This window comes from Tupaia chinensis, unplaced genomic scaffold, assembly GCF_000334495.1.
Source record: "Tupaia chinensis unplaced genomic scaffold, TupChi_1.0 Scaffold000341_1, whole genome shotgun sequence".
In the NCBI taxonomy this organism is placed as follows: domain Eukaryota; kingdom Metazoa; phylum Chordata; class Mammalia; order Scandentia; family Tupaiidae; genus Tupaia; species Tupaia belangeri.
In genome coordinates, this window is record NW_006159835.1 from 4,421,922 (window position 1) to 4,435,473 (window position 13,552).

Consider the following 13,552-nt stretch of genomic DNA (forward strand, 5'->3'; position numbering starts at 1 on the left):
AGAAAGGTTTAAGATTATACAGTACTTAAATAGAGGAAAATGCACACTCATGTTGATTCCTATGCTAAAACACATTTATGGTCTTTTTTCTGTATTTCTAGAATGGTATTTGAATTCAATGTTCATCTAGTGTTAGGCACTATAGTATTTATATTGAAGCTTGTATTTTTAACTGTTGCTTGTTCTCTTAAAAGGTATCAATGTACCTTTTTTGGTAGTGGAAAAAAAAAAAAGACAGGCTGCCACAGTATATTTTTTTAATTTGGCAGGATAATATAGTGCAAATTATTTGTATGCTTCAAAAAAAAAAAAAAAAGAAACAAAAAGTGTGACATTGTACAGATGAAAAGCCATATAATGGCCGTTTGGGGGATCCTGCTAGAATGTCACACGGATGGCTGTCATAGGGGTTGTACATATCCTTTTTCGTTCCTTTTTCCTGCTGCCATGCTGTATGCAGTACTGCAAGCTAATAACGTTGGTTTGTTATGTAGTGTGCTTTTTGTCCCTTTCCTTCTATCACCCTACATTCCAGCATCTTACCTTCATATGCAGTAAAAGAAAGAAAAAAAAAAAGGAAAAAAAAAAAACCAATGTTTTGCAGTTTTTTTCATTGCCAAAAACTAAATGGTGCTTTATATTTAGATTGGAAAGAATTTCATATGCAAAGCATATTAAAGAGAAAGCCCGCTTTAGTCAATACTTTTTTGTAAATGGCAATGCAGAATATTTTGTTATTGGCCTTTTCTATTCCTGTAATGAAAGCTGTTTGTCGTAACTTGAAATTTTATCTTTTACTATGGGAGTCACTATTTATTATTGCTTATGTGCCCTGTTCAAAACAGAGGCACTTAATTTGATCTTTTATTTTTCTTTGTTTTTATTTTTTTTTATTTGGATGACCAAAGGTCATTACAACCTGGCTTTTTATTGTATTTGTTTCTGGTCTTTGTTAAGTTCTATTGGAAAAACCACTGTCTGTGTTTTTTTGGCAGTTGTCTGCATTAACCTGTTCATACACCCATTTTGTCCCTTTATTGAAAAAAATAAAAAAATTAAAGTACACAATGTAAGCTTCTTGTGTCCTCATTTGACACACTCTGTAAATTACTTTCAAGAAAATAACAGGTTTTAAGAGAAGGCCAGTCAGACTTTTTCAGGATTATTTCTATGGGCATTTTGATGCGTGTATTATATACTCTAAAGGAACATAAAGTATTTACTATAGTAAAATAGATATATCTCAAACCATGGAAATAGTTTTTAGGCTTTACCATTTTAGAATAATTTCAAGAAATGGAAGGTGCTTTCAGTCTGAAGTTTAAAACTTTTGCTCCATATCTTAGTGGAAATCCATTCAGATATAAGTGAAAAACTTGCTGGTGATAGCATCTTAAAGTTTTATTTCCTTTGGATTTTTTGCTCTTCTTGTCTAAAAGTTCTTTTCTATTCTCCCATCCTTGCCCTATCTTAGAACATAATGCTTAAAAGGTTTTTTAAAAGTCAGCTTTTCAGTTTCCACATAAGAGTATTTCCTCATAACAAAAAAAACCCCACTCCTCAAATCTAAATAACTAGAAACAAAGGCATCAGTTTTTTGTTTTTGTTTTTTTTGTTGTTGTTGTTTTGTTTTGTTTTAAAAGGAAGGAGAAGGAAAGAGGGAAAGAAAGGAAGAAAAAGCAGCAACCAGGAGTTTAGCTGGACCTCCCAGTCTCTGGAATCAGCCACTGATTTCCTGAGATGCATAGGATGCCTTCTAGTTCTGAGGCCCCAAGGACCCTAGATACTATAGATTGTTTGAAGTGTTTTTATAGGGTCTTCCTGGCTGACAGCAGATGAGGGTGGGAATACCCCTTCAATGATCTTTTCTCCAACAGAGAGGTTTATGAAATGTCTTTGAAAAGCAAGTTAGGTCTACTTTTAAAACCCCTCCTTAGAAATCTGTATCGTCAGTTTTACAAACACTGCGTGTTGCCGCATCTATTTGCTTTATTAAAACACATACCTCTGTGATACTGTCTCCCTCTTCCCAATATAGATGAATGGATACCACGTCGTTCTTATTTTTGTAAAAACTGAAACAAAAGCTGTTCTGTTGTCTTCTTGTGATAGCATTTTTTTGTTGCTCAGTTCTTATGCCCTAGTGCCTGTAAGGTGGCCTTTTCATGTGATGCCTTTTATCTGAGGCAAGAATAGTTTTATTTTCCTAAAGTACATAGAAAGTAGGTTTTCTTTTTCTTTTTCTTTTAAAGCTAGTTTGGTGGGAAGCAGGTTAGAACAGAGGGAAATTGACTGAGAGAGGATTTGGGGGAATATTGCGTAGGAGTTGGGCTGGGGTAAGGTTAGGGGGTGCCGAGGAGAACTTGATGTCAGTGAACTGAGGAAAAGATCTACTCTAAAACTGAATCCAAAATGCTGTTCAAGACAGAAATATACCTCAGTGCCATTCTGGTTTTAGACGTGGTGACTTCGGTCCCACTGTATTGAATGTCCATGAAACCTCCGTGTGTCCCTATTACTCTTTTATTAGGACCATGCATGAGTGCAGCTGTGTGAGTTTTATGTAGAGTATTCATTTTAATTTCTCAGTGTATGATGCTCTTAGTGTAATTAGGTTTTGTGTCCTGACAGAATTAATGGTGAATACTGTATACTTATCTGTTCAAATTTCTTTAATCAAATGGTGAATGTGGAGGGGTGCAAACACCTGGTGATAAATTACAGATTATGTTTGATTTACGCAGTCCTAAAGTTAAATAAATTTATTGGGAGACAGCTTCTTCAGGTTACTTTAATCTCCTGACTTATTGAAGCTTTCCGATAAAATATTTCTGAAACTGAGTGAACAACGGAAGCATGAAAACTAGCCAATGAGAATATAATTTACGAATGACATTTTGTGTCTGGAACTCTAAAATTTAAAATCTTAATATAAAGTAACATAAAAAAAGTCCTACAGTAAGATGAATTCATACTTTTTAAATGAGGAAATACTAAGAACAATATCTCTCAAAACTCTCAAGTAAGTTTTTGTAACATTCTTGATGTGCTGATGGAATGTTCTCTGTGGACCTGAACTCCTGGTGTCTAAAATTTCCCTTTTTATCTTCAGTTTGAGAACAACTTCCATAAACAGGAATACAACAAATAGTATTTCTCGCAGATTTTAAGACAGAAACTCTTCCAGCGCACACTCCCTCCTTCCTGAGACTATTTGCTGTCCAATCTTTGTTTAGGACCTGCAAAAGGAGTGAAACAAGCACTTTTTAAAGATTACTAATGAGTGAGGTGAACATCGTTCTTCACTTGTATCTGCCATGGCAGGAAGCGGGAAGGAGTTGAGTTTTTCCCAGGGTATTCTGTGGATAGAGCTGTTTATTTAAATATCATTTTTGTATATGCAATAAGTACATACTGTATATATTCATAATTCTCGAAGTAAGAATTTGAAAGGAAGTGGTGGGGTGGATTAGGTATAATTTCAGTTGGAGAAATAAGGAAATGAGGTGGTTTATTCACAGACACTGAAAGTTTGCTGAAAGGTACTGGGATTATTTGGAGCAGTCCTGAAAAGGAGTTGAGAAGCCTCAGACCCCGTTCTGTCCTGCATTTTGGCACTTTATTCACAGAAAGTGAGCAAGGAAATAGTTGTTTTTTTGTTTTTTGTTTTTTTTTCTCTTTTTGTAAACCTCTTTTCTCCCCTTCACACACACATACACGCAAACATGATTTCTTCTGACTGTGTCATAATCGTGTGTTCTTCATTACAATTCTGTTACTCCATTGTCCCTGGGCCTGGTGTGTATAAGAATGTACCCAACCCATTCTCTCTCTCTCTCTCGTCCTGCATTTTGGCACTTTATTCACAGAAAGTGAGCAAGGAAATAGTTGTTTTTTTGTTTTTTGTTTTTTTTTCTCTTTTTGTAAACCTCTTTTCTCCCCTTCACACACACATACACGCAAACATGATTTCTTCTGACTGTGTCATAATCGTGTGTTCTTCATTACAATTCTGTTACTCCATTGTCCCTGGACCTGGTGTGTATAAGAATGTACCCAACCCATTCTCTCTCTCTCTCTCTTTTTTTTTTTTAGACAACTTTCCATTAAGAAAAAAAATTGTAGGAACTTTATGGCGTATGAGGATGGGATTGGCAGTGTTCTTTCAACTGCTGACTTGTAAAAGGCATGAGCCACTTAGCACACAACTCTGACGTGTCTCCTAAGGCCCTGCCGCTTTCCCAATTAAGGGTAAAAGAACCCAGTTTTAGAGGAATGGCCATCAGAACATGTACATGGGGTTGGGATTGTGTACATTCACTTCAGGGCTGCTGTTGCTACACTTGGCAGACATGGGTTGTCGGGTGTGCACTTTGGCATGTTCGCCCGGTAGCGGCTGTTTCATTTACTACCGGGCATGGCCAGTGAATCAGCCTGGAGGGGGATGGGCCTGTTTCTCTCTCTCTCTCTATTTCCCAGTGTCATCTGCAGTCATGGGATCCGATTAATTCCTCCCTTCCAAATGGGAAAGGAGACCAATACAGTTCACACGGGTCATTGGACTTAAGTACCTAAACTTGGCTGAACACAACTCCATGGTCGATCCAAATACTGTTTTTCCTTTCTGTAAAGTGGCAAAAACTTGAAAGGGAGCGCATGTATCAGGTCTTTCTTAGAGACAGCAGAGAAGGCAAATTAAGCAATTTCCCCCAAGTATCCGTAAAGCCAGAGCCCTCCAAGCCACGCGGGGACTGTGCTTTTCTGTCAGGTGACCAGTACAGGCCTGGCTGTGCTTTGTCTTCTAGGGCTTTAAATATCCGTAGCAGGTCGGACAAAGGGGTTCGACTGGGGCATCAGCTCCAGGGGCCTCCACGACAGAGACTTAGCTTTGGACTGGGAATGGGATTCCCAGGGCCCACCTGGACACAGCAGGCCCCTGAGCCCCGGTCTCCCCTGCTCAGGGGGGGATGCGTGAGAGCTGTGAGCTCCAGACCCCGGGCCTCCTGCGGCGCCAAGTCAGGGGAGAGGAGGCCCCAGGCCCCTGCTTCGGGTCGCCATGGCAACGAGGCCTGGAATGCCACAGTGGTAGCCCTCTTCCTCGGCACATCCGGACTCCCCGTTCTGCTGCTTCAAGTCAATGTCCTCTGCAAGGGAAGAACCCCGGAGGAAAATAACCACTCCCTCCTTCCCTGCATCATTGCTTCCCCCCCTTACAAAAAACGAAAAAGAGAAAAGAAAACTGCATGTTTGAAAGAAACTCCAGGCAGTTTTTGGTGCCATTTGAGAGCAACTGTTTTGGGTTCTGGTTTTCTCTTCGGAGATTTGTTCGCCTCTTGTAAATCGTTGGCTGCTTTGACGTTGAACTCGATGACATTTCATGTTTTCGTTGTGCTGCTTTTACATCAATTTTGATTTTTTTGTTTCTTTCTAATTTCGTTATGATTTTAAGAAAATGTCCCCCTGCCCTCCTCCCTCCCCCCGCTCTCCTCAGCCAAAGGACTGTTTCCTACTCAGTTTTCTCAGTCATAAGAGAAAGTGTGTCCTTCCAGGTGTGTCCCGAGTTATTAGGATGCTCATGTGGTTTGGGTAGGGGGCTGGGGTCCCTTGGGGGATGGAAGGGAGGGAGGTGTGGGAAGGCCACTCAGAGGTCAGAGCTATGTGGGGAGGGGAGATAGAGTTTGAAATGTTGAAGATGCCAGTGGCTCAGCCTGTGGTTGATTTAACTTCTGATTTTAAAAAGCTAGTTAGAGGACAGAAAATCACTGGGCCAAGTCACACCTGTACTTTTTTTTTTCCCCCTCCTCTGTCTCCAACCTCTTTCTAGGTTCTTCACACACCCCCATTCGGCGTAGTACCCAGAGAGCTCAAGATGTGTGGCAGTTTTCGGATGGAAGCTCGAGAGCCCTTAAGTTCTGAGAAAATTTGAAGCCCCCAGGGGCGGGGTGGACGTGTGCCGCCCAGCCGACGTCAGCGTGGTCTGTCATCCTGCTAGTTTGTGATGTTTTCTGACAGTAGCCTCCAAGAAGCCGTGTTGTGCGAAGACAGAGTCCTGCAGAGTCCGTCCGGCCTGGGCCTGCAGTGCCATTTTATTTATATTTTTTAATAAAAAGTAAAAACAAAAAAACAGACCCACATTGGAACAGTGAATCAGTCCCGTACAGAGGGCCTGTGGACCATCGCTGTCCTCAGTGATGTCCGGCCTTTTTGAAACCAGCCAACCTAATTGCCCGTATTGTGGAAATGAGCATGAGTCCCCAACCCCTTGTTTCTATACATTCTATGTTGTCTTTTAAAAAGTGTGCTTAACATTGACACAATAAATGTTGGAGCTTTAGGTGGTGTCTGCTTGTTCTTTCATTTCGAATGCTTACCGAGACAGTGTAGCTGTTTATGACTGCGTATTTCTGTACCTGTGTCCTACAGACACCCATTGGGGTGGGTAGGAGGACCAGATCTGAGGACTGGGTAGGAGACGTAGGAGGGGAGATAGGTTACTAATGATCAGATGGCATAAATTTTAAAGGAGAATCAAAATGCAAAACTTGGGAATAAATCATAGCAATATCATAATTAATGTAGTAGTAGTGTTGCTGTTTATTAATGCTGAAGTGTGGTTTTTCTAACTGTCTGACTTATAATTTGCATACCATTAAATAATGCATAATATGGCACACTGAATCCTGTTTTTCAAATATATGCTTTTGGTGGCAACCATGCAGGATTAGAATTTGTCTTTTAATTTAGCTCAAGAAAGATAATGTCACTGAGTGAGTGGTAAATCCCAAAGAAGGTGATAAATGTCACTAGCTGCTTATTAAATATTCTAATTTTAAGTTTCCAAACATCATGCACACAAACAAATATGAAAATTATTTAGTACTTACATCCAGAAATTTGGGGAAGATTTTATAAGGAGAAAAATTACAGGAGGAAAGAGGTTCACATTAGAATATACCATGATAATGGTAATTCCCCATTCCTTAGAAGTAGTGACACAAAGTTAGGTCCACAAACAGGTGATAGAAATTCCTTCTGGCCTGGGATCAGCAGGTGGTGTAATAGTTACATTGCTGGAGTCCCATTGAGTCAACAGTGGTTCGAGTCCTGGACCCTGTGGCTTAAACTCATGCCAGGCGCGTGTGCATGTGTGCTGAAGATCCTGAGAGGAGAATGGAAGAGAAGGGCTTGCGATGTGGCTTTACTTGCTGGAGGGTAATTTCTCGTTTCTGTGTCTCTGGGGAGCTCAGATTTTTGCCTTGTAGCAAAAATCTCTCTTAAAAAAAAAAAAATCCTTCTGGCCTAGTTTGTTTGCAACTATTCTCAGTCTGGTGTTTCCTACTGCCTGGAGATCCAGAAGAGAGTTAGAAACAATATAGCGTATTAAAAATAGGTTTATAAATAATAGAACTCAGACACCTGTGTATTAGAGATTTACATATTGGCTGAGAACTAAAGTAGGGAAAATCTTACCCACTCACCCTCTGGCTAGATTACCTAGTCTAGTAAAAAGATAGCAAAATAATTGGCATCTGGATTCTTTCCTGCTTATTCATCATAAATAATGACTCCTTATAGTAGTATGCTACATTGTCCTTTATACAGTGCTTTCACATACATTATTTCATCTGATCTCCAATGGGACAGATCCCATGATTTCCACATTATGAATGAGGCGACCAAGACACACCAAGGTTAAGGGCTTGTTAGAGGCTGTGTCAGTAAAAGGGAAGGCAGAGAAGACAGGTTTTCTAGTTTCTAGTCTAGAGCCAATTCCATTGAACTCTGTTTAAGTGATCAGATGGAGTATTTCTCCCTAGGGTGACTCTCCCTTGTTAGCACACATCCATCGATGTTCACAGACATACACGTGTGGGTCACACACACATGGGCCAACAGTGATCATGGGTACAGACACAGAACTGTCTTCCTACCTATGACTATTTGAGTTGCAGAATGGAGCTTGGAGCAAAGGTCCTCCTCGCCATCTCCTTTCTCAGGTTGCTTTTCCATGACAAAGAAATAACTCTGAATGTTACAAGTGGTCTTGATGGGTTTTTGAGAGTTCTTCTCTACCAGGTGAAGATGGATCTTCCAGACAAAAAGTTACTTCATGGAAACTCTCTTTCTGCCCCAGACTCTGCCTCTGTGATGTTGAAACCCAAAACCCTTAGGTGTTCAGTGACATCATTCTCCCTAGTGCCAAGCTCTTGACTGATATCTAGAGAAACACCACTTCCAAAGGGAAACTTGAGTTAGAGCAGAACAATCATGGGTTTGGGGCCGGCTTTAACCTTGGCAACTGCATTTGGTATTCACTACACTTCATTTCTGGTGTTTCCACTTCCATCTTTTATTTTTTCTCTGAGTCAGATTGTAAATAAATGGGAACCTCTAGAAGTGCTGTTTTTGGAGAGGGGGAAGAGACTGAAAATGATTAAAAGGACATCTTTTCTTTCCTCTTCCCTTTAAAGAAGAGAGATATCATTAAGAAAAAAAAAAAAGCCAACAACAACTACACAGTCCCTCATACCGTTTTTAGTTTTAAAAATTATGAAATGGTGTTATGCTAGGGCTAGAACATTTGAAGCCCTACCCAGGATTGATGACTTGGGAAGACATGTCTCTGTGTGATATGTCAAGGTCATGGTTATCCATGAATGGTAGAAGCAAGGGAAGGGACTGATAAATCTGATTGGGGTCCTCACTGTGCCCTCTCTAGAGAGTAGAGCTTCATATTGCAGAGAGATTAATTGGTTGGCTGGCATGAACTGAGCGTGGATTAGAGGACACAGTCCCAGCTATGTGGATGGAGGGACCAAATGTGGGGCATTGTTCTTACCCTCCCATGCCTGGTCTATGAACATTAATTTTGTGGACTGTCCAGACTGTCACACTATACAAAAAGGCCTGTCAGACTTTGGGGTCCACGATGGCAATGAAAGACTCAGAGCCCCTGTAGCATCTTGCATTCAGCCTGTTGAAGATCAGCAGTGCTTGAAAAATAATTGTATTGAAAATCAGTGGTAGTTGAAAGAAAAATCTTAGGCAAGGAGCACAAACTTGGATTTTACTGAGGCCTAACTAAGTGCCTCAAATCTTGGTAGAGTATTTCCTGAGCACTTACTTTTGCTTGGTGTTTGAGACCATGTGGATTAATCACGCCCTCTAAGTGGTCAGAAATATCTTTCAGGTTTTGTATGCAGACATGATTTTTTTTTGTTTTGAGTGGTAGATAGTGAAGTTAATGTTGAAGAAGATGATTATGAATATTAACATTGCTTTTTAAAAAACCCATTCTTAATGTTTATTCCCATAAAGGTATATTATACAAATCAATGTTTCTGAAAATAGTGATAGGATTAGATTGAAGTACTTTATAGGTGAGTGGTTCTCTTCTTAGAGTGTATCACATAGTTTTGCCTTTTAGGTAAAGTGTTGAAGGAAGCAGACTTTGGATTCTTTCCTGCTTATTCATCATAAATAATGACTCCTTATAGTACTATACTACATTGTCCTTTATACAGTGCTTTCACGTACACTATTCCATCTGATCTCCACTGGGACAGATCTCATGATTTCCACATTATGGATGAGGAGACCAAGACTAACAAAGGTTAAGGGCTTGTTGGAGGTCATGTCAGTAAGAGGGAAGGCAGAGAAGACAGGTTTTCTAGTTTCTAGTCTGGAGCCAATTCCATTGTACTCCGTTTAACTGATCAAATGGAATATTTCTCACTAGGGTGACTCTCCCTGTGTTAGCTCACATCCATAAACAGCCTCTTTTGGTGTTGCCAATCCTAGTAGAGGAATTTTTAGTCTAATGAGAGCTCAGAAACAAAAAATGTATTGTAGATATAACTTCCTTCAAGAATTCATCATATCTGATTTTTCTATTTTTAAAGAAATTATTTTTTTGTTTTTATTTATTCATTTTTGCATGAGAAAAAGAGAAAGAAAGCACTCCCAATGGGGCCTCGTCACATTGCAAGCCCTCTTTCCTCTGTTTCTCTATCCTATCAGGATCCTGGGGGATAGACTGGATCCCAGCACACACACTCCCAGCATATTTTTCAAGCCACTGAGCTGGGATTTGAACTGTGAGGAGCCATGTAGGGTCCAGCTCCCTGTGTACAGTGCTTAACCACTGCCCTATGGGACTGGACCCCTGTCTGAGTTCTTAGCCAGCAGGGAAACAATAACATGTCTTTCCTCTGACTCTCTAGTAGAGACGGCACTCTCCAGTTTGCTCTTCCCTGGAGTTACATTAAGCCAAAATACTTCTCACTTCTGGCAAAATCCAGAAGCAGTAATTGTTTTCCTTCCTGAGTGTAAATTAAGATACCTTATTGCTAATCATCTTGCTTTCCATTTTAAAAAATGCCCCAAGGAAATACTTCAGGTTTATAGAAGACTTTTATGTACATGATAAAATCAATTTTCTTTGTGATTCTGTAAATTAGACAGGAAAAGAATAGACTAAAGCGAACGAAACAATAGAATCATTCATTTTATGGATCAGGAGTACACAGGGATAAAGATCAAGTGAAATACCTAAGATCACAAAGCATGAAAAAATGCCATGGCCAAGCTTAAAACCACACGGTTAGAGCCAGAATTGGAACTCAAGTCTCTCAGCTCCTGTGCAAAGGAATTCAAGTGGTGAATTTCTTCCTTGAGACCCATTGAATTCAGAACCAGAAATGGCTAAAAATGTGTACATTTCATAAGGATTTAAGAATAAAAGCAACAGCCTCTTTTGGTGTTACCTAGTAGGGAACATGTGAGCATGTCCTATATCCCAAGGGTTCTAAGTAGTATCCCTCTGACAAAGAACATTTAGGTCGCTACTGGAAGAATTTTTTAATTCACCCCTCCAGTGGTAGAAATAAACCTAAGGACCAAGAATTGCTGAGAGATGGCTTTTAAAGTTAAAAGGGCATAAAAGAACTACTCATCAAACCAAATTCATCTCATATGACTTAAATAGATCTTACAATCTGTTCCATTCTGTAGCTGGGATTTAAGAGACACATCCACTTAATTTAAAATTTGAGGCCACGTTCTTGTTAGGGAGCCCTAAATAGCCAATAGAATGACTTGCATCTTGTTATTGGAGAGGCTTAATTTTGAGTTCAAAGATGGTGAAATAGCAATGAATCAAAGGGAGGCTGGATGGAACTGGTATACAATCTGGGTTGTGAGGATTATTCCACTTAATATGCGATTTATGCCTCATGCTCTTTCTCTGTGCAAGATGAAACCTATTCATTTCCCGTTTGATCAGGGGTTCCTGGCTCTGTTCAGAGATGTATATATTCTGCCTCACCCTTTATTAGATCTACTGGGTTCAGCTCTTCTCTTGCCATCCTCCTTCTTGCCCATCACCCTTTGATTCGCGCTTACTTATTTGAGTGCACACAGGTTGACTTCGAATGACTCGGGGCCTGATAGGGCTACAACAGCTGTTCTGAGCTGCCCTGACAGAGTGGTTTCTGAAACAGGAGCTGGACAGCGGGAAGCCTCACTGAGCAACAGCAAATCAAACGTCCCTGTTGAGGATGGTCTAAGAGGAAGTAATGTGCCTGATTTCCCCCCCTGGTGATAATTTCCTGAATTTCCTTAGCCATGATGCAAACGGGCAACTCCTGCTGCCATTTCTGTCCCTTCTGCTCCTCTCTCCTTTGTCCTCTCTTTGGATATGCAGAAAAGTCTACAGAGAGATACACAGAAATAATCTTCCTCAGGGCTCTAGGATTTGCAGAGAGTTGCTCACACCCTACTTCAGAGAGACTGATGTTACCTGTAGCTTGCTTTGCCATATGTGGGGGAAGCCAAAATGAAAATATGCCTCTTCAGAAACTCACCCAAAGCTCAGAACTCAGGAGTACAAACATTTTTCTTTCAAGTGGTCCCCTTTATGTGGATTTGCCTGTAGTGTAGTTCCACTATGCCTTATTTGGAACTCTTTTATTTTCAGCTTCTCTGAGAGATTTTCTTTTCCTTCTGACATGGGCTGACATGCCGGTGTGACCTCCTGCACTTTCTGGTCCAGACTGGTGAACAGGGCTGGTGTCTGAACCCACAGCTCAGGGCATGATCCTGGCTTAGTATTGCTCGGCTGACCCACCCACTCTCTCTTCCTTGCCCCCATCCAAGGCCCAGTCCTTCCTCTGTAAAAGGAAGGACACGCTCTCCTTTCCTAGTACTTGCCAGTAGCACACAGCAGTCAGAACAGTGTGGGGTGTTCAAATATTTTGGGTTCTTGTGGGATTGGGGGTCTGGACAGCCAGTCTTGATTTGGGGAGGTCTTGATGGGGAAGTAAGGCTGCGGTCCATGTTATGAATGGGCTTTCCTTTGCTTTGGCTAGTACACCCATTTTCTTTATAGGTTTATGCCACAGGGGGAAAAAAGTGACAATGATTTTTTTTTTTTATTAGAAACTCAAGCTGTTAGGCTCATGTTTTTGAGATGGTTCCATGTCCAATGCCTGGTACATTTCATCACTTTGGTACACTTTCACGTCAGAGGTTCTCTCTACCCCTTGCCTTGCAAAGGAGGGTAGTGTTGGAGGACAGCCCTCTCCAACAGAGTCTCTTGCATCTCACTGAGGATGGCAAAACACTACACATATGTCTTCTACCACCTGGAGAGCCAGGGCCAGCACGTGTCTTAAGTGCAATCCCTGATTTAGAAACTAACTCTTCTCCTTCTTGGCTGGCAGACTGCCCAGAGCTTGACGAAGAAGAAAATATAGTAAATAATATTGGCTAACATTTATTGGAAATTTACTACATTCTAGGCACAGTGATGAGAATTTTTTGTGTGCACATTGTTATTTCAACTTCGTAACCATCTTGTGGAGTAGGTACTATTATTATTGTTTCTACCTGAAGCTGGGAGAGACTAAGAAACATGCTGAAATTATACAGCTAGTACTGCTACCATGACATGACTCTAGAACCCTCACTCTTTATTCATTTTTTTAGAGAGAGATTTTTGCTATAGGGTGTGTGCGCTCACCAGAGATACAGAGAGACAGAAAGCGAGAATCACCCCCGGGGGGGGGTTAGCTATGCCACAATCCCTTCTCCTCGGGATTTTGGGCACACACAGACACACACTCACACATACACACTCACACACACACACACACACACACACACACACATGCCCAGTGTGAGTTTTAAGCCACCAGATCCAGGACTCGAACTATGGTCAATAACGTGGGAGTCCAGTGATGTAACCGATACGTCTTCTGCTGGTCTCACCAGAACCCTCACTATTAACCTCTACATATTGACTCCTGGTATCCATTTCATTCTGGAATTTTGTCACCAGGGGTAATGCCAAGCCTGAGTATACAGTATTGGACAAAATGAACAACAGCACTAATTAAACTGACTAGGAAGCTATTTGAAATGGCTTTGCTTTGAGGGTTCTGGTCTTGTTGACCATTGAACAAGGATGGTGTCATTATTTCCTGGGGTCTGTGCATTTATGACCATTCTTGGCACTGGGAAGAGCAGTTTGATGTTGTAAGACGTATCTGAG

At 40.9% G+C, this 13,552-nt stretch overlaps 1 protein-coding gene across 1 annotated transcript in view; it reads left to right on the plus strand.

Moving 5' to 3' along the window:
• Nucleotides 1-6,437, plus strand: part of BCL11A (BCL11 transcription factor A) — a 99,985-nt gene extending 93,548 nt beyond the window's left edge. Inside the window, exon 5 of the mRNA XM_027773349.1 lies at nucleotides 5,825-6,437. Within this exon, the coding sequence (XP_027629150.1) occupies nucleotides 5,825-5,926 (102 nt within the window). The 3' untranslated portion in view covers nucleotides 5,927-6,437. The remainder of the gene's footprint in view (nucleotides 1-5,824) is intronic.
• The last annotated feature ends 7,115 nt before the right edge of the window (nucleotides 6,438-13,552 follow it).